The sequence below is a fragment of the Bos taurus genome, chromosome 9 (genome assembly GCF_002263795.3).
Source record: "Bos taurus isolate L1 Dominette 01449 registration number 42190680 breed Hereford chromosome 9, ARS-UCD2.0, whole genome shotgun sequence".
NCBI classification, from domain to species: domain Eukaryota; kingdom Metazoa; phylum Chordata; class Mammalia; order Artiodactyla; family Bovidae; genus Bos; species Bos taurus.
Window position 1 is genome coordinate 25,318,716 of NC_037336.1, and position 21,691 is coordinate 25,340,406.

The following is a 21,691-nucleotide window of genomic DNA, read 5'->3' on the forward strand; positions in this document are numbered from 1 at the left end:
GAGCATAGGCTGTTGTCAGTCTTAGGTTCAAACTTCAGTTCCACTGTTTACCATCTATATGCTCTTAAGCAAATTTCTTTGCCTCTTTTACGCTGTTTTATCAGAAATGGAATAATACTGCCTCGCTTAAGGGATTGTTCTGATTGAGATAATTTACATAAAGAGTTTAATAAATTGTATGGGGCAAAGGGGCTTCCCAGGTGGTGCTAGTGGTAAAGAACCCACCTGCCAATACAGGAGACGTAAGAGAAGTGGGTTCGATCTCTGGCTTGGGGAAAGGGCATAGCAACCCACTCCAGTATTCTTGCCTGAAGAATCCCACGGACAGAGAAGCCTGACGGGCTACTGTCCATAGGGTTGCAAAGAGTTGGACATGACTGAAGCAACTTAGTACGTGTAGGGCAAAAAAAAAAAAAGGATATTTTTCTTCTCGTAAAAAAAACTGTATGAGAATTCCTCTTAACAAGCCATCTACTTTTTTTTTTGGTAAAATGTCTTGATAAGCCCACTTGAAGTAAGTGAGCTTCTGAACATCTCTTGGCCAAGGCTTCAGAGAGGAATAAAACTACTAGATGTGAAAAGGGAGATGTTGACTCCTTTAAGAAAAGAGGCCAAGGTAGGCACAGACCCGATGAAATGTTAGGGCAAGGATGTGCAGTGCTTGATAAACCCCTATCCCCCGAGTTTCTCAGAATGATTAAATACTATACATGAGATTTTGATGGAACAGCTTTTTAAGTTTTAAAGAAATGCTGATTTTCATGGCTGGTTGATTTGGTGCTGTGATGAAATACCAAGTGAGAATACTGGCCCTAGGAGAACCCAGATGAATTCAAGTTTCACAGATTTTTCACGTTGAGATCCTTTAAGCTAAGGTTCATAACTAAATCACCACTAATTCTTCACTCCAGAAATGAGCAGGAGAGCATCTGCATCATGAATCTCAAAGCATTGGCTACATGGTCCGGGGAGATAGAAATTAACCCTGCATAGACCATTAAGGTTAGTGTGAAACTACTCTGAGATCAATTAAACTGCCTTTGGAGGAATCACAGCTAGAACTCTTCAACATTTTGGGGCTTTTTGAGTAGTTAAGGAGCAGCAGGAAGGTATGGATTTGGGAATTTGGTGTTCAAACTAGCATCTAGAGACTTACAATTTAAAAAAAAAATCATTTTGTTGAAGTATAGTTCATTTACAGTATTGTGTTAGTTTCTTGTGTACAGCAAAGTGATTCAGTTATACATATATATATATTCTTTTTCATATCCTTTTCCATGGTTTATTATCAGATATTGAATGTAGTTCCCTGTGTTATTCAGTAGGACCTTGCTGTTTATTCATTCTATATATCATAGTTTGCATCTCCAACTAAAAAAAAAAAAGTACTGGAAGGAGTTAAGAGGTTCAAATTCTGTCTTCTGGGAGCTGATCCAAAGCTCCATTTTTGTTTCATCTATCCAGACAGATCTCTTAGAGACCCGGCTCCTCTTGTGAGATTGGAGCTTCTGGGATAGGCTGCTCATATTAAAAACCCAGAGGTATTCCCGGGAAGTCAGGAGAGGAGAATTTTGAGTTCAGGTTATAATAGGTCACTACAGTGTTGAGACTAGTAGGACATAGTGAAGCTAGGAAAGGAGAGTTAACAGGCCCAGCAGCAGAAGTGGGACCATACATCTAACTGAACATCTAACACTTGAAAAGTGTTTAGGTGTCGCAAAGAACCACAGGGATTGTGAATCAATTAGAGGGAGAAAAGTATGTATTAAGGCTAGATTTTTGCAACAAATTAAAAGCAAGGGGATTCTGAGCAGTTCAAAAAGTACATATTTGTTGTAACAAGTCATATAAGAAGTGAAAACTTCACTATATGAAGCATTCCTGAGGGAGTTCTGTTTCACAGGATTTCAAAAGGATACTCGGCATTGTCAGTCTTAATGAAGATAATTCAGGAAGAAAAGAGAAAAAAAAAAAAAAAACTGGCTGCTTTCAGGAAACAAAACGAAACAAAGTGGGACTCTGAGTTCAAACTCAGCTCCTGGAGGCTAAATTTCCAACAAGCAAGATCTCTAGATGAGGATAAAAGTAGATTCCATCTTCTGGTCGAAAGACTCCCCAGAACAAACCTGAAGTCCCAGTTGCAAACTAGACCAACTAATTTGCTTCCTGTGAAGCACAATCTGTGCATAGAAAAAAGTGTGAAGGGAAACAGGCTGGAGATTCAGCCTTCTCTCTTGGTCGTCCTGCCACTTTCAAATAATCAAGGGCCATATACTTCCAGGCAGATGTGATTGAGTTAGGCTGGAAGCCAACTCTCCCCAACTGAGCAACTGCATGAAATCAAAACAATTTTTCCAAAAGGAGCCTGACCTAGGGGCTGCTGCCAAAATTAGGGATGCCTTTCGTCTTAGGGCCTGTCCTTAATTTCTTTTGTTTGCAATGAGATCAATTGCAAGATATGAAAAAATGGTTTCAGTCTTTTACTCCACTTCAAATACAAGGCCATGCAAGACCTGGGTATCATCTGCACTGCTCCAGGCTTCAGCTTTGTAGCTCAGGTGGCTCTGCACATCTTTGTACATTTATGTACATTTATTATGCCATTTATTGCCATATAATGCCATTTATTACTTCTCTTGGGCAGAACTTGTGTACTAGGCGTAAGTTCACAGTGCATGTGCTTTATCTGAGCCAGATCTTTCGTCTTTCTTTTTTTTCCTCCTCGTTTTCCTTCTCTTGCTTCCTTCTTTCCTTCCTAAAATATAAGAAGCAAAATATGATATCTAAATAAAGGCTTTTGACAAGTGTACATGCTGAATTGCTTCAGTTGTGTCTGACCCTTTGAAACCCTGTGGAATGTAGCCCACCAGGCTCCTTTGTCCGTGGGATTCTCCAGGCAAGAATACTGGAGTGGGTTGCCATGCCCTGCTCCAGAGGATCTTCCCAACTCAGGGATCAAACTCTTGTCTCTTATATCTCCTGCAGTAGAAGGCAGGTTCTTTACCACTAGGGCCACCATTTGTTTGCAGATATTAAGTAGGTGTGCAGCTTTCCTAGGGGAAAAAACACACACACAGATTCTTATTTAGGTACAATTCCCAATAATCACCATCTCTTGATCCTAGCTGCTTCCCACGAGTAGGAAAATAATCATATATAGTTAGCTTCAGGTCCCAGAGAAAGATTTTCTTGAACATCTACTGTAATAGGGCCCAGAGAAGTTTATTCAATCCCATAGGACACAGGTTCTCCAGTTTAACTGCACACTGGAATTACCTGAAGACTTTTTAAAACTACAAAGCCTGGAATCTATCTCCAGAGACTCTATAATTTGCCTGGTATGTGGCCTGAACACAGTTATTTTTTAAAAACTCCTCTGTTTTTATTTACTGTGCAGCCATCAGCATATCACCTGGGAACCACTCAGAAATGCAAAATCCTGTCCCACCCTACATCAGACACTCCAGTGTAGGGCCCAGTAGTCTGTTTTCAGTGAGCCCACGAGGTGATTTGAATGCACAATGAGGTTTGAGAATCACTGCCGAGGAGACAGGGGCATGGATGATGGATGGGCTTTGAGTCCCAGGTACCAGAGATAATAGCATGTTTTGCCTTCTTCGCACCCACCTTTGGGAAGAGAATTTATGTGATAAATTTGCAAAACACTGCAAATATTTTCTCAGAAAATATAACAAGAAAATATTCCTCTCTTACTAGCCAGAATGAGAATCAAAGATAAATCTCCTTAGCTGAGAAAATAACTAATATAGCCTCCTGTGCTAGGTCACTTCAGTTGTGTCCAGCTCTTTGTGACCCTACAGACTGTAGCCCGCCAGGCTCCCCTGTCCATGGTGATTTTCCAGTATAACCTCCTAAGGTAGGTGAGTTCTTGTGGCCCAGGCATGGTGATTAGAACTGAGGCTTCAGAGCAAGTTTTTAAATTCCAGAGTGAAAGTGAGATAAATGTGTCCCCAAGGCAAGGAGAGAAGAAGTAGAGGAAAAGTGAGTCAACAAGATGGCAGGAGCTAGATAACACTTTCCTCTTGCCCTGCAAAGGTACGGTTGTTAGCTGCAGGAAATGCTTCATGTGGGTGGATTCTTTGGAATCTCTGAGGTTTCAAACCTGAGTTATCTTGGTCATGGACACTGCTGTAATGCCAGGAAGGTCCTAACATCTAGGTTGTACTCTTGATTTTTGGATTGAAAGCTGCCTGAAATCGTTAAATCATGATGCTTGACCAGATTTTGGTTTGTTATGGTAATGTTTTAAGAGACGCAGAAATTAAAATACAATATTTCCTGAATGGTATTATGCATCAGTCACCGGGTTAAGGCAGTGGGAATACAAGGATAAAAAAATCATCCAACTAAGAGTTTTAAATCCAATGGCAAGAAATACACCATATTTCCTGGCTAGACTGTGTAAGGTCTATGCTAGGAAAATAAAATGTCATGGACCACAGCTGATGGTACATTTAATAATGCTGTGGTTGGGGATGGGAAGTATCAGACATGACTTCCCTAAGGAGGCAACGTTTTAACCTGGCCTTTAAAAGTGAACAGATTTTCAGAGGTGTGCTCAGTTTAGTTGAAATAGTAAAAAACATCTGGCATGTGGACTATGAGAACAGGAGATAAAGCTGAAAAGGTTGCTGAATAATCTTGATGGTAAATGGATGTTTTCATAAGAAAGAAAATTGCATAATCGGGTCAGTAATTTAGAATGGACTCTGATGGAGGCTGTGTTAGAACGGAACCAATAATGGAAGCAGAAAGCCCAGTCGACAGATTCTAGTAACATTCAAGGCAAGAGAGGATGAGTGTCTGGAAAGGCAGGGACTTTGGGCACTTACAGGAATGAACTGATTTTTGTTTTAGCTTCCTTCAATACACAGTCTTATGATACCATAATGATACAGGTCATTAGGGAGCATCCGCGTGTGCTCGGTCGTGTCAGTTGTGTCTGACTCTGCAACCCTAATGGACTGTAGCCCACCAGACTCTTCTGTCCATGAGATTCTCCAGGCGAGAATACTGGTCTGGGTCGCTGTGCCGTCCAGGGGATCTTCCTGACCCAGGGATTAAACGGATCTCTTGTATTGCAGGTGGATTCTTTACCCGCTGGGCACCTGGGAAACCCCTACATGTCATTCATTATCTATTTGTCCAAACCCACAGAATGTACCACACCAAGGGTAAACTTGAAGATAAACTATCAACTCTGGGGTGATTTTGATGTGTCAATGTAAGTTAATCAGTTGTATTAATAACAAATGCACCACTCTGGTGGGGAACCTTGATAATGGGAGAGGCCTTGCATGTGTAGGGACAGGAAGTATAAGAAATCTACGTACCTTTCTCCTAATTCCGCCATGAACCTAAAACTACTCTAAAAAAGCACAATCTTTTAAAAACAAAAAAATTTTTTAAAGTCCAGAGAGACAAAATTTCACACAATATTTTTCCATATTTATTTAGCAGAAATTTAGCTAAGTAAACAGTTTGAAACAGTTCATTATTAATAATTTTAAAATTCTGCAGTTACCAAAAATAGTATCACAACATGCATTAATAACGCTCTTGATACTACTTTAAACATTTTTAAGACAGGTTATGAATTAGCATTTTTACTGAGCTAATGTTATAACTGTAGCAGCTAGCGTTACCAGATATTAATAATTAAATAAATAAACTAATAATTAAACTGTATACTTAAATAAACCTAATAATTAAATTACTGCAAAAGCTGAGTGAATTTCAGTTGTCATAATTCGATTATTAACCTTGACAGGAGAAGTGCCACTAAAAATTTAAGGCTCCAAGGGTTTTCCAGCAAAGGAAAAAAGCTTACTATGAGAGGGTATAACCCCATACAGATTAAATCAAATGGCTAATCAACATTTTTTGTGAAGCCCATAGGGCATCTGAGAATTCTGAGAATTCCTTAAAAAGCTTACATGTTACTATCATATACTGTCCATTATGTCACCACAAGGTCACAAAGCACGACACGTTGCACATGTTGAAAACTCCTTTCCTGAAGAAGCTGGTCACGGCTGAACTGATTTATAGGAACGTGTGACTGCGAATCTGTGTAGGTGCTCAGCAAGCTACTTAATACAGTAGTGCTGACAAACTCGTAAATATGATTTTGAGAGCCCATAACCCCTCTCTCTGGAGAAGGCAATGGCACCCCACTCCAGTACTCTTGCCTGGAAAATCCCATGGATGGAGGAGCCTGGTAGGCTGCAGTCCATGGGGTCGCTAAGAGTCGGACACGACTGAGCGACTTCACTTTTACTTTTCACGTTCATGCATTGGAGAAGGAAATGAAAACCCACTCCAGTGTTCTTGCCTGGAGAATCCCAGGGACGGGGGAGCCTGGTGGGCTGCCGTCTATGGGGTCGCACAGAGTCAGACACGACCGAAGCGACTTAGCAGCAGCAGTAGCAACCCCTCTCTCCACCTCCAGTGAATACAATGGAATCCGGATATTCAATTGTAAAGTAAATAATAATGGAGGCAAAACCCAAGGAAAGTGCACGTTCGTCTCTCGGCCTTAACGTCCACGATCCACCTGCCTAACACTGAGTCATGAGCACTTAGTTCTGCCACCTGTCTCCAGTGTTTCCCTCTCCATAGACACGGCTGTGGACACTTTGATACTTAACACACCAACTTGTACTCACTGGTTTTGTCTGATCATTGTATTGGCAATTAAAGGCAGATGGTCCTTTCTCACTTCTATATTTCCTGATCCTGGCAGTGCCTGGTACAACTTAAATGCTCAGCAAATGTTTGTTGAGTGAATAAATGAACTAGACAATATTGACTAGAGGTTGTAACTAAACATTGTAATTGTAATAAGTATTTCATTACTTAAAACTATGTTTAATATAATGCCCCCCAAAAAGGAAGAAAAAAAAAACTAGTCTTCTCAGATTATTTCCACGATCAATACTTTAATCCTTATGTTCATTTATATTCATGTGCATGGTACAGTTATACACTGGCACAACGTAAGATCAGCTTTCAGTGCTTATTTTTCATTCACATTCACTACTATTAGTGTAGATTAGCACCAAATTCCTAAACAACTATGTCTCATGAAATGATTTATCAATAATATTAATGTATTATTAAAGTACATTTTCTCATCCACGCCTATCCATCTCTACTTTCAAGTCAGGGCTTGTTCATGATAAAACACAGGTCTAATCACTTTTTAATTCTAATTTTCATTTGGTATAGTAAACAAATTATCAAGCAGCAGCTTCCTCCAGTTTTTAATATATTAATAAAACCACTTCATGTGTCTTCCCCATTTATATTCTTACAGGTAAAATTCCATTACAATGAATTCTCTTGGATAACCAAATTCATTTGTTGTAGCAAATTCACTGTTAGAGAAAAGTTAATTTTATATATATACTATATAGCTTTCAGTATCAATTTATTACAAAGATGCTAGGTTTCAGGAAGTGAAAACCAGCATCTGAAGTCTGAGTAAAAAGTGACACATATACAATTCTTTCCATCAAGATCAGAGATCACTGTGTAGTATGGTACTCTTTATTTTGAAATTTTACATGTAAAATTACAGAACAATCAATAAGTAATTTCTTTCTCTCCTTCCTATAACAAACGTTCCAACAAAGTACTTTTATACCAGTTTATTCTTCATAAATAAATCACTATTATAACTGACTACTTACAGAGAAATAAAAATATTTTAATTTCTTAAAAAAATACAGAGCCCTTCTTGATTAACAGAATTTGTTTTAATGGGATTTTATCTAGAGTATCTTATACCTTAGACAGGAGCCATTAAAACAAAGTCAATGACAAAGAATTTATATGATTATATCACACGTTTCACGAAACAAACATGAAGAAACAATTTAAGGCTACCCAGTAATAGCTTCTCATAAAACCCAGTGAACCTTACAATTGTAATTAGACTTCAAAGAGATGAAAATATTAGTCTATGTTGAGCCAAGATTAGAAAATCTTCCACTGTTGACATTTTCATGTTCTTAGTTTTTCAATCAAATAATCAGCCTGTAATTAAAAAAATAACATATCTTTATTCTAATTACCATAGCCTATACGAAATAATTTTACTGGCACTCCTATTATAATAAGCCACAACAGAAGAGCTGGATACTACATATTCTTTTCCTAAAAATCTTACGAAAAACTCTCAATTGTTTTTAAACTATACTCATCTCACACGCTAGTAAAGTAATGCTCAAAATTCTCCAAGCCAGGCTTCAGCAATATGTGAACTGTGAACTTCCAGATGTTCAAGCTGGTTTTAGGAAAGGCAGAGGAACCAGAGATCAAATTGCCAACATCCGCTGGATCATGGAAAAAGCAAGAGAGTTCCAGAAAAACATCTATTTCTGCTTTATTGACTATGCCAAAGCCTTTGACTGTGTGGATCACAATCAACTGTGGAAAATTCTGAAAGAGATGGGAATACCAGATCACCTGATCTGCCTCTTGAGAAATTTGTCTGCAGGTCAGGAAGCAACAGTTAGAACTGGACATGGAACAACAGACTGGTTCCAGATAGGAAAAGGAGTACGTCAAGGCTGTATATTGTCACCCTGCTTATTTAACTTCTATGCAGAGTACATCATGAGAAACTCTGGGCTGGAAGAAGCACAAGCTGGAATCAAGACTGCCGGGAGAAATATCAATAACCTCAGATATGCAGATGACACCACCCTTATGGCAGAAAGTGAAGAGGAACTCAAAAGCCTCTTGATGAAAGTGAAAGAGGAGAGTGAAAAAGTTGGCTTAAAGTTCAACATTCAGAAAACTAAGATCATGGCATCTGGTCCCATCACTTCATGGGAAATAGATGGGGAAACAGTGGAAACAGTGTCAGACTTTATTTTTTGAGGGTCTAAAATCACTACAGATGGTGACTGCAGCCATGAAATTAAAAGATGCTTACTCCTTGGAAGGAAAGTTATGACCAACCTAGATAGCATATTCAAAAGCAGAGACATTACTTTGCCAACAAAGGTCCGTCTAGTCAAGGCTATGGTTTTTCCAGTGGTCATGTATGGATGTGAGAGTTGGACTGTGAAGAAGGCTGAGCGCTGAAGAATTGATGCTTTTGAACTGTGGTGTTGGAGAAGACTCTTGAGAGTCCCTTGGACTGCAAGGAGATCCAACCAGTCCATTCTAAAGGTGATCAGTCTTGGGTATTCTCTGGAAGGAATGATGCTGAAGCTGAGACTCCAGTACTTTGTCCACCTCATGTGAAGAGTTGACTCATTGGAAAAGATTCTGATGCTGGGAGGGATTGGGGGCAGGAGGAGAAGGGGATGACAGAGGATGAGATGGCTGGATGGCATCACCAACTCGATGGACGTGAGTTTGAGTGAACTCCAGGAGTTGGTGATGGACAGGGAGGCCTGGAGTGCTGCAATTCACGGGGTCGCAAAGAGTCGGACATGACCGAGGAACTGAACTGAACTGAACTGAACTGAAAGGTGTTTATTTAATATTTTGTATATAAATAGGCAGATTTTTATCCACATTGCCTATTTGTCAGAAAGTTTCAAAAAGAAAAAGAAATATATAACACTAAAGTTTTATAAAGTAAACTAGGGGGGCTTCCCTAGTGGCTCAGCAGTAAAAGAACCCGCCTGCACATGCAGGAGACAAGGGTTCAATCCCTGGCCAGGGAGGATCCCACAGGCTGTGGAGCAACTGAGCCTGTGTACCACAACCACTGAGCCTGCTCTCCAGAGCCCAGGAGCTGCAATTCCTGAGCCCATGTGCCACAACTGCTGAAGCCCATGTGCCCTAGAGGCTGTGCTCCACAAAGAGAGGCCACTGCAATGAGCAGAGAGTGGCTCCCACTCGCCAAGACTAGAGAAAAGCCCGTGCAGCAACCAAGACCCAGCACAGCCAAAGCTCAGTAAGAATTATTTTTTAAAAATCAAGAAGTAAACTATATGGAGGAACTTGAAATGCATTTTACTAAGTGAAAGAAGTGAAAAGGCTACATACAATATGATTCTAACTATATGATGTTCTGGAAAAGGCAAAACTGGAGACTTGGAAAAAAAATAAAATAAAATCAGTGGTTACCAGAGGTTAAGGGGCAGGTAGAAACAAATATCAGAGCACAGAGGATTTTTAGGGCACTTTGACTACTCTGCATGGTACTACAGTGTTGGATATATGTCATGATACATTTGTCCAAAGCCACAGTATATATACTACACAAAGAATGAACCCTAATAAAAACTATGGACTTTGAATGATAAGGATATATCAATGTAGTTTCACGGATTATAACAAACGTATCACTGTGGTGTAGGATGTTGATAGTGGGAGAGATTGTGAGTACGTGGGGACACAGGATATATGGGAACTCTCTGAACTTTCCATTCAATTTTGCTGTGAACCTGAAATTCTTTAAAAAAAAAAATCTATTTAAAAAAGAATAAAAACTAAGGTCTTCTAGTTGTATTATTTCAGGTACTTTACTCAATCATCTTATATATCTGGAATACTATATAAGATTTCAGAATAAATGTTAATATCTTTATTTTGATTTTTTCAAAGTCTCATAATACATACTTAATATCTATATTTAAGAAGAGTTCAGATTCCCAGGATGAACCATTAACAGATATCATAACTTTGTTCATTCATTTTTTTCCCAACTAAAAAATCTTTTAAGGAGTACAGTTTAGAAGTTATAAAAATGTATTTAAATTATTTTTTATTATAAAACATAGTATAGAAAATGAGAAATACAGATAAAAAAAATACCTCTTTTTTATCATACCAATCTTTTAAAGAGACCACACCAGCTTCCTACAAAATGTCCCATTTTTTAATCTGAGGTACACATACATCTTGGCTTCCCAGGTGGCACTAGTGGTAAGGAATTCATCTGCCAATGCAGGAATGTAACAGACAGGGGTTCGTTCCTAGGTTAGGAAGATCCACTGGAGAAGGGCATGGCTATCCACTCCAGTATTCCTGCCTGGAAAATTCCATGGACAGAGGAGCCTGGCAGGTTACAGTCTATGGGGTCACACAGAGTCATACATGACTGAAGCAACTTAGCATGCACGCACATACATCTTAAATATATTTTTAATTAAATAAAATAATCTGGACAAGTTGAAGAAAGAGATAAAAAGTCTGAAATACGAAGTTTCTAAAAATGAAATGTTTTTTCATTTCTTCTGTAATATGACTATAATAATAATATATATTAACTAATGGTAATTACTTAATTTATAATTTGATGGTTTTTCAGATATAGCTGCTACAGGTCACCTTATCATCATGGACATATAAGAAACTGGTAAATTACTAGTCAAGTGGCCCTGGAAAGACAGAGTCATTTAATAACTTGACTAAATTTAAATTGAATAAATTTAATAATTTAAAAGCTTGACTGTCGGGTTACAAGCTTATAATCAGTAGAATTCTATTCTACTGTTGCTCTAGCAAAGCAGAATTCTTCAATTTTTTAGACTCACAACTTCAACTTCAGGTTTAGTGGCTGATGCTACTTGGCTCTCTGTTTTTACAAAGAGGCTAATGATGATACAGGCTGCATTTACTGAGCCCTTACTATCTGCAAGGTACAGTTTTAAGCACTTTGTGCACATGTGTGTGTTTGTGTGTGTCTGTGCTTAGTCGCTCAATTGTGTCCAACTCTTTGCAACCCCATGGACTATAGCCCACCTAGCTCCTCTTTCAACCGAATTTTCCAGGCAAGAATACTGGAGCGGGTTGCCACTTCCTCCTCCATGGGATCTTCCTGACCCAGGGATCAAACCTTTGGCTCTTGCACCTCCTGCATTGGCAGGCGGACTCCTTACCACTGCACCATGTTAATTAAATCATCAATCCTCTTCTGAACCCTAGAGGCAGGCACTATTACCTATAAGTCAGTAGTAGACAAAAAACTTGGGCCTTAAAAAGTTTAAGTAACTTGCACATGGTCACTTGAATAACTAATGGAGCCAGAATTCAGAACTATTAATGCCACGAACTTCTATATCATATCCTCTGCTTACAATTCAGAGACTTCACCACGGTGTCTCTTCCTACAGATCTGATGACCTGGAAAGTCCCCCAAATTACAAAGATTATTTTGGATATGTGCAAATAGTATGTTAAAACAGATGACCAAGTCTAGTAAGTATCTACTGTTGCCAAGAAAAGAAAAACTACAACCAAAAGGGCAAATATTTTTGTATGCTGCTAGTGTAACAATAATACTCACTGTGATAAACCAATAGGAATTCACTCTATAAACCAATCTTGACATGAAGCTCAGCTGATCAGCTGGTGCCAGAACATGAAGGTGCAAGTGGGCAATGGAACAGAATGGTGACACATGGAAACCCATTCTGAAACAGAAAAGTACGAGATAACTGACAGATTAGTTCTACAATAGTTTACAACTATATTTTCAGGTTAAAACACATAAATATTAAAGATACCCAAAACAGGTTACCTAAGGTAGACAGATTACCACTCAAACAACTCTTCCACTGTTTTTCTACATGAACTTTAGAGTATTCACACCATTCTTTCTCATGTTGAAGTTCACAGTAAGATAAAGTCTTCATCAAGAAAAGCTTTCACAGAATATTATGGCACTGTATAACTCTTATTAATTCTGAGCTGGCATTATATCTTACTTCAGTTCTTATCCCTGGTGGCTCAGACGGTAAAGCATCTGTCTACAATGTGGGAGACCCGGGATCGATCCCTGGGTTGGGAAGATCCCCTGGAGAAGGAAATGGCAATCAACTCCAGGACTATTGCCTGGAAAATCCCATGGACAGAGGAGCCTGGTAGGCTATATAGTCCATGGGGTTGCAAAAATCGACTCCAGGGCTATTGCCTGGAAAATCCCACGGACAGAGGAGCCTGGTAGGCTATAGTCCATGGGATCGCAAAGAGTCAGCCACGACTGAGCGACTTCACTTTCACTTTCAGTTCTTATCATATTATCTTTAATTTTCCTAAAAAATGCTGAGTCACTGGACAGGGAGTAGAAGTAGAGAGTCCTTACTTCTAAGACATGACCAGTAGATGGCATGCTTTCTCCTAAATAAAGTGGTCATTTCCTTACCATCACTAAAAAAACTTTCATCACTTTAAGTTTCTTGAATACTAAAAGTAAGTTAGATTTTTTTCCCTAAGGAAATTCAGTTTATACACAATTTTATAGGAATGCACATACTGAACAAAGAAGACTAAGTAACTAGTTTTACCTGCCCACTGCTTGAATATTCCTGTCTGTCTAACCTCTAAGTGGTGCTTATTAGAAGATGTTGAGATGTGAAAAGTTTTGTTTATTAAATTTACTAATGAACAATATATTCACTTTCAGGAAAACTGCATTTAAACCATGAACTCTGCATCTCTACTTTCATTTTCCCGAGGAAATAACATTTGAGAAAAACCAACTGTATGTATTGGTTTCTATCTGGAAGTAGACATACCTTGTATTTTCAAAGTCAGTGAAATTATTCCTTTCTAGAATGGCTTTTCCAACAGTTACCATGTTCTCAACTGTAAAACAGGAAAGAAACTACATTATGCTCTAGGAGACATTAAGTTCATTACCAAGTTATTAACCCAAACTTTTAGATCCTAGTAAAAAGTCATATCAAATAGATACACATTTAAAGACGTCTTCAACAGCTCTAAGTTACTGAGACGTTTGCTGATCAACACCTGAAACGAAGGTTCAACCTATCACAAACTATCACACATGAGCTGACTCTAAACAGCTCTTGAGGGATATTATCAAGTTATCAAGTGATACTACTTAGGACATCTGATCTTGCTGTGGTCTAATTCTAATCATAAGGAAACCAAGTATCTACACAAAACTTGTCTGAGTTAAGAAGACAAGAAAACTTTGAACTTGCCTTTGAACTTAAATTAGGAATATGACACCCCCTATACACTAGCCCTGCTGTGACTAAATGTTTGTTTTGGCTTCCAAACTCTCATCTGCCTTAGCATCTTAGTCTCAGTGTTTCACGGTCTTCAGATGGGATATGCTTCCCCATTAAAACATTTTTGGCAACCTGGTATCTTCAAGCACAGTGCCAAACTTCAGATCCCTTCCGTTTCTGAATGGTGTAATCAAGCATTTAAAAAGGGAAGAAGTGAGAGAATCTGCAGAGGATAGTTTTATAAGAGGTTTAAAATCATTGCTATCAGTTTGCTTCTCTTAAGTCAGGCTTGAGTGGGAAGGCTTCCATGACAAGGTCAGTACCACTCAGTCAAAAAAAAAAAAAGCTCAAGCCAGACTGTATCTTGCTTTCTTTCAAAAGTCTCCCAAGATTCGAGGGCGTGGGGTAAGGTTAAATTAGGAGGCTGGGATTATCATACATACACCGCTATATGTAAAACAGATAACCAACAGGTACCTACTGTATAACACAGGGAACTATACTCAGTATTTTGTTATAACCTGTAAGGAAAAAGAATTTGAAAAAGAATATATATACATACATGTATAACTGAATCACTATGCTGTATACCTGAAACTAACATGATATTGAAAATCAACTATACTTCAATGAAAAAATTTTAAAATAAGAGAGAGATGGTAGAAGCATGCTACTGTCCATGTAACAAGATGGAGAAGGACTTTCAGCACCATAAATCTAGTCCAGAGATCTTAACTGGATGACAAATTAAACTGAAAATATTCAGATGAATGTTGCCTGGTTTCTGGTTCAATATGGAGACCTGTGTGATTATTCAACTTGCTTTTGCTTTCAACATAAAACCATTCTTGAAAGTATAAAATGAGAAAAAAAAATACCCCCAAGATGCCAAACAGTTGAATAAATAAAAAAGACTGTTTTTTCTTTTAATTTCTTTAAAGGATATATGACTATTTAATCATTTTAACAGTAACATGGCATTATAAAGTATATAGATGAAATATAAATGACAACAATAACAAAGTGTTGCAAAGTTTCTCATATTTTGAATTGATACAATGCTAATTCTAAGAGTAGGCTGTTATAATTGTAGGATGTGTATTTTAATTTCGCTATAGCAACTAGTTTAAAAAAATACAAAGAAAATTGGCTAAAATGACAGGAGATAAATTAAAGTGGAATATTAAAAGTATGTTTGAAAAAAAAAAGTATGTTTGATCAACCACAGAAAGGCAGGAAAGAAGAAACAGGACAACAAAAAGCAAGTGGGACAAATAGAAAACAAATGGCAAGACGGCCGACCTAAACCCAACTATGTCAATAGTTATACTAAATGTTTCTGAACTACATGCTCAGGTTAAAAGATGGAGATTTCCACATTATATTGTTTTTTTAAAATGCCAGATGCAATTACATTGCTATCTTCACGTCTTTAAATATACATATTCAATTTATTATAAGTAAAGGATAGAAGGGGCTTCCCTGGCAGCTCAGTGGTAAAGAATCCTCCTACCAGTGCAGGGGACACAGCTTCCATCCCTGGGTCGGAAAGCTCCAGTGGAAAAGAAAATGGCAACCCACTCCAGTATTCTTGCCAGCCTGGCCACGAGTTAATAAATGTTGAGGTTCGATGATAAGGACATAAAGGCTATACTAAATATTTTCTTTACTTTTGTATATACTGGAAATTTTCCATAATGACAGTTTAAAAAGCCACATGCTCCTTTATCACAATACCTGTCTCAACTATTTCAATTGTCACTGCCATCACTGATGCCAGTTCAAGATGATATGACCGTGAAGAATACCACCATCCACTTACTGAGTTCTATTTGATCTTTCTTTAGATATTTGCAGTTTTCAAAATGCTTCTTTGGTACCACAAGATAATGATGAGGTGCTGCTGGCTTGATATCTTTGAAGCAAACTAGGTCTTCATTCTAAAGGAAAAAAAAAAATGTGTCATTTGTTAGTAAATTTTTAAAAAGAATTTCCTAATGCGGTTGAGGCATGTGTCAGACATCATAAATCTCAGTCTGATATGGAAATGGTACTTACGTTACAACTAATCTCCATTGGGCAATTTTGTGATTATGCATTATGTCCATAAACATAAGCTTTAGCTTCCTTCATGAGACACTCATTTATCCCAGAGAAGAAAAAGACTTTTTTAAAGTCAATTTCAAGGAAAAAATTATGAATGAAGCTATTAAATTCATTACTATAATCCCAAATTTTTAAAAATTTTCATTATATATTTCTCCATCTCTACCCTAAGGTTTTTCTCCTCCTAATATGTACTTTTCGGAGAAGGCAATGGCACCCCACTCCAGTACTCTTGCCTGGAAAATCCCATGGACGGGGGAGCCTACTTTTAAAGGTGTGACTACAGAATCATAGCAAGTTTGATAAATTCTTTTTTAAATTTAGTTTTTTTCCAAAGTCACATTTTCTTCAATTATAGCATCATCTAGCATCTACATGGGATTACATTTTAAAACTTTTTCCAAAATTTGTTTTTTTATTTGCCACTTTACAGCATTAAAAAAGACTCAAAATATTGAAAACAAACTCCAGTATATTGTGCTAAGATATGTATGGCATCAGTTTTCTGTTTTTTAAACTCTACACAGTAATGTAAGGAAAAAAGAAAAGGAAACAAAACAGTGAATCTTTCAATCTATTAACATTTGAGTTTCAAGCTTTTCCAAGAGAAAAATCTATATTCCCTAAATAAGCTTATTCAATTTCTCCTACTTAAAAATTAAGTAAAAACTAAAATCAGTATCAATAAGCATGCTGCTGCTGCTGCTAAGTCGCTTCAGTCGTGTCCGACTCTGTGCGACCCCATAGACGGCAGCCCACCAGGCTCCCGGGTCCCTGGGATTCTCCAGGCAAGAACACTGGAGTGGGTTGCCATTTCCTTCTCCAACGCATGAAAGTGAAAAGTGAAAGGGAAGTCCCTGAGTTGTGTCCGACTCTTAGCGACCCCATGGCCTGAGCTCACCAGGCTCCTCCGTCCATGGGATTTTCCAGGCAAGAGTACTGGAGTGGGGTGCCTTAAGCATAGTTTCCCTCAAAAACACTGACAGAATGCACTGTTGCTCATTAGTTCTCCATTCCAAGAACTAAAATTCAACTGGGACAAGGACCTCATATGCATACCAATAATCTTGATTTCAACAAGAATAATGACGAAAGGCAATTGTACATGTATCATGAACTTCCTTATCAGTATCCATCAGTTCAGTTCAGTTGCTCAGTCGTGTCAGACTCTTTGCGACCCCATGGACTGCCGCACACCAGGCCTCCCTGTCCATTACCAACTCCTGAAGTTTACCCAAACTCATGTCCATTGAGTCGGTGATGCCATCCAACCATCTCATCCTCTGTAGTCCCCTTCTCCTCCCGCCTTCAATCTTTTCCAGCATCAGGGTCTTTTCAAATGAGTCAGTTCCTCACATCAGGTGGCCAAAGTATTGGAGTTTCAGCTTCAGCCTCAGACCTTCCAATGAATATTCAGGACTGATCTCCTTTAGGATGGACTGGTTGGATCTCCTTGCAGTCCAAGGGACTCTCAAGAGTTTTCTCCAATACCACCGTTTAAAAGCATAAATTCTTTGGCGCTCAGCTTTCTACACAAACTCTCACATCCATACATGACTACTGGAAAAACCATAGCCTTGACTAGACGGACCTTTGTTGGCAAAGTAATGTCTCTGCTTTTTAATATGCTGTCTAGGTGGGTCATAGCTTTTCTTCCAAGGAGCAAGCATCTTTTAATTTCATGGCTGCAGTCACCGTCTGCAGTGATTTTGGAGCCCCAAAAATAAAGTCTGACACTGTTGCCACTGTTTCCCCATCTATTTGCCATGAAATGATCAGTATCCATACTGCTCATCTAAACTTTAGGTGACTGACAAGCTGATCTCCAATGACACCACATGATACTTTAATATCACAAATACACTGTATATCTGTCATATTCTATATGACATAGCTGTACTTTATAAATGATATACATTTCTCCTTCTCCTTCTTCAGAGCTTTATTCAAATGCCACCCTCTTTTCTTAATTTTTTAAAATTTGGCTACATCAGATCTTAGCTGTAGCACACAGGATCTCTGTTGTGTTATATGGACTCTTTCATTGAGGCATGCAGGCATGGGCTCCAGCTCAGTAGTTGTGGTGCACGGGCCCAGTTGTTCCAGGGCACATGAGATCTTAGTTCCCTGACCAGGGATCAAACCCGTATCCCCTGCATTAGCAGGCAGATTCTTAACCACTGGACTACCAGGGAAGTCCTCAAATGCCACCTTCTTAGTGAAGCATTTCCTTACTAAAATTTTAAAACTGCATCCCTTTTCTCTTTTGTTGTTCCCCATCTAAGAAACTATGCATTTTATTTATTATGTTGCTTATTGTCTATTTCCTGTGAGTAGAATGTAAGCGCCACGAGGACGGGGATTTTTGCTCATTTTATTTGTTGCTGTATCCCAATGCCTCCAGCAGTGTCTGGCACACAGAAGGCACTCATGTAAATGCTGAGTAATGGACGGGTGACTGAATTTCCTCTTTCCCAGGGATAAAGCTCTACCTCTTGGGGCCAGTTTAAACCTTTCTCCATTGGCACCTGCCCATCGGGATTTAAGCACACCAAAGACTTCCCTGTTTTATAAAACTTTCTCTTAACTCCACCTCCTCCTGTAGTTACCACTATCTCTCCCTTCTCCCCAAGACTGCCAAACTTCCTTCAGAACTTGTCTGTCTTTGCTGTCTTCAATGTTTTAGGTTGAATCTTGAGGTTTTCATCAGCGATCTGCCCTCTGCCCCATCACTGCACTGCAGTTGTTCTCCTGAAGGTCAGCGGTCATCACCCTGGGGACAAAACCAGTTCTAATCTAAGTTGGCCTCTCTGCATGCATACTGGAGAGTCATCCAACCCAGATATGAGGATGAGGGAAGGTAGATACTGCTGCCAATTCCTATCTCCTCAACATATTCCTTTCTCTTCGCTTTCCTAGTTTTCCCTTTGTTTCTCTGTCCCCTTTACAGGTCTTCATCCTCTACCTGTCTCTTACGATGTTAGGGTTCTTCAGAGTTCTGTGCAGGGATCCCTTCACTACCCTACAAATATGTCCTGCTGCTGCTGCTGCTGCTGCTAAGTCGCTTCAGTCGTGTCCGACTCTGTGCGACCCCATAGACGGCAGCCCACCAGGCTCCCCAGTCCCTGGGATTCTCCAGGCAAGAACACTGGAATGGGCTGCCATTTCCCCCTCCAATGCATTAAAGTGAAAAGTGAAAGTGAAGTCGCTCAGTCCTGTAGGACTCCCAGCGACCCCATGGACTGCAGCCTACCAGGCTCCTTCATCCGTGCGGTGATAATTTCCCTCTTTTCAATTTCCACCTATAAGCTGGCAGTTCCTATCATCTGGGCTAGAAATGCAGACCTCTGCATTGTCAGACCCCTAATTATTCCTAAATTGATCTGCTTTTCTTCATCCCCATTATTACATTTTATATTAGGCTGGATTACCTCAACAGCTTCATAACCAATCTCTATGCCTCCAGCCTGGTCCTCTCCCAAACATTCTCCCCCAGGGTACCAGATGATCTTTCAAAGATCAAACGTTTTCATGGACCTCAACCATTTTCTTCCAACCCAGCATCAACAGTAGCAATAAACTGTGGAGCTTCCTTCCTTTCACTCTTTAAATAAAGCCCAAACTGCTTAATATGAAGTACAACAGCCTTAATAACTTGGCCCTCGCCTACCTCTCCACCCTCATCTTTTACCACTCACCCCTTCAAACTCTATCTGTGCTCCAGTTAGATTGAATTTCTATTCGCCAGTGGCAGAGATCAAACCGCGGAAGGTTCTCTTTACCGAAGACATTCTTCTCTCCTCCTCCTCACCTGACCATACTTATTTTTTCATGTCTCACTTCCTCTGGAAGCTCTTCCCTAACCCTTCAAGTCTGGTCAGGTGCCCCTCCCACGGGCCTTGCAAAATACTGCAGGTAGTAAAACCGTCTCACCGTAGCACGGTGCACTATCAGCTGCCTCTTCTGTCGGTACTAACTCCACCCTTTAGATTATAAAATGTAGACAGGGACTACTAGCCTTTATTTACCTTGCTCACCACTGAATTTCCAACAGTGCTTAGAAGGAATTCAATTTACTTTTAACCAATGAACGATTACTACAAAACAAAAACAAAGCCCAGAATCTTTGGAGCTGATTCTTTCAAAAGACTGTTTCTTTAAAGGCCAGTCAAGCTGGTAGACGAAAGTGCCTACCCGATATCTGTTTTAAAATATCTGAGCAAAGTCTAAATGCTCTGAAAATTTCCACATATCCTAACTGATAATAACACTTCTAAGGAACTGGACTCTTTAGTGGAAATCAGAATGCATTAACTAATTGTGTGACCACGGACCACTTCTGCCAGCCTATTTTCAGTCAATCTAACAAATGGGCTTTTCAGTCACCATTATCTATTTTCTACTAGTTTGTTTTCAGTATCAGTATTTGCAGAACGTAAAGGCAGTGTCTAGAAAAGGGGGGGGAGGTGGGGTAGGAGGAGGTTCCTTTAATAAAATCAGAGGTCACTATTGTCCACCGACCACCTCGGCAGCTGCGGAGAGAGGTTTTATATCTACATTGTCTCCCATTAGAACAGTAAACGAGGCTGGCGACACTCCCGGCGCCTAGAGAAACAAGCCTGTCTGTATCACTAGGACACCCAGCCTCCCCCAGTTCCATTTACCCAGGACCGTCCCCACCCGATCCACGCCGGCGAGGCCCCCCTGAGCTGAGGCGCCCTAAGCGGAGCTCCCCAAGGGCGTTCCGGATCCCACCCGCGCCGGGTCGCGCGTCGCAGCCCACCTCACAGTGCAGGAGTTCAGTGCCGGGATCCTGGTGCGCCGCGATCCGGCAGAACACGCACTTGCTACTGTAGTTCGCGAGCTCCGGGGACTCTGCGGCGACCGCGGGGGTCTCCCCTGGGGACCCCGCGGGTTGGGCAGCCGCCACTGGCTCAGAGCGGGCACACGACTTCCCTAAACCGCATTCCTCCTCCTCCATCATCGCACCCGCTCTTCTGCGCCGCTGAGAGACCTCTCCGGGACAACAGGGCCTCTTGCAGTTAGCCTCCTGCACCTCCTAGATTTTACCTCGAGGCGTCGCCCCTCGTCTGGCGCTGGGCCGGGCCGGGAGCTGGGCACAGCGCGGATCCAGGGCGACCGGAGCCGCAAGGTGACTCGCCGCGGAGCCGCAAAATCCAGAGGCTGGCCTTCACGCTGACTGCCACGCGGGGGCGCGCAAGGACGCGACACGGAAGAGCCGCCGCCACCGGCGGCAGTCGCCCATCCCCGTGCGTCTCGGTGGTAACGACTCAGGACTTCCGCCACAACGCCGGCTCGCGCCCCACGCCGCGATGACATCACGTTCGCGCTCTACCCGGGAGCCGAATGGCACTTATTGACCGTTCTGAACGTCATCTCCCGGAAGCCAGCAACATAAAGTGCCTCGAGTGTATAATGATGTCTTAAAAAAAAAAAAAAAAGTTTTAAAAAATTCGTAGGTTTTACGAGAATGAACATTTCTAGAGCTTTGATGCTTTGGGTATCCATTTTCTACAATGATAATCTTAGGTGATAAGGCTCAAAATATCAAACAGAACTTCACACCTGTTTTTACCTTTTGTTGTTATTATTGA

The 21,691-nt window shown here is 40.2% G+C and overlaps 1 protein-coding gene across 2 annotated transcripts; it reads right to left on the minus strand.

Moving 5' to 3' along the window:
- Positions 1 to 5,447: 5,447 nt before the first annotated feature.
- Positions 5,448 to 21,481, minus strand: HINT3 (histidine triad nucleotide binding protein 3). Of its 2 annotated transcripts, none has more exons than XM_024996417.2 (5): positions 21,147 to 21,481; positions 15,793 to 15,910; positions 13,509 to 13,578; positions 12,278 to 12,404; positions 5,448 to 8,061 (listed from the first exon to the last, which is right to left on the minus strand). In XM_024996417.2, the coding sequence occupies exons 1-5, from the start codon at positions 21,414 to 21,416 to the stop codon at positions 8,029 to 8,031; spliced, it is 618 nt and encodes a 205-aa protein (XP_024852185.1). In that variant the 5' UTR covers positions 21,417 to 21,481; the 3' UTR covers positions 5,448 to 8,028.
- Between the last annotated feature and the right edge of the window lie 210 nt (positions 21,482 to 21,691).

What these genes read in the sequence shown, in the direction of transcription:
- HINT3 (XM_024996417.2), bottom strand. Translation starts at nt 21,416, where the DNA reads ATGTCATCGCGGCGTGGGGCGCGAGCCGGCGTTGTGGCGGAAGTCCTG. An exon ending in ACTGACTTTGAAAATACAAG is followed by an intron (nt 12,405 to 13,508) that starts GTATGTCTACTT and finishes TTTCTGTTTCAG; the next exon opens with AATGGGTTTCCATGTGTCAC. An exon ending in ATTCCTATTGGTTTATCACA is followed by an intron (nt 8,062 to 12,277) that starts GTGAGTATTATT and finishes TTTTAATTACAG; the next exon opens with GCTGATTATTTGATTGAAAA.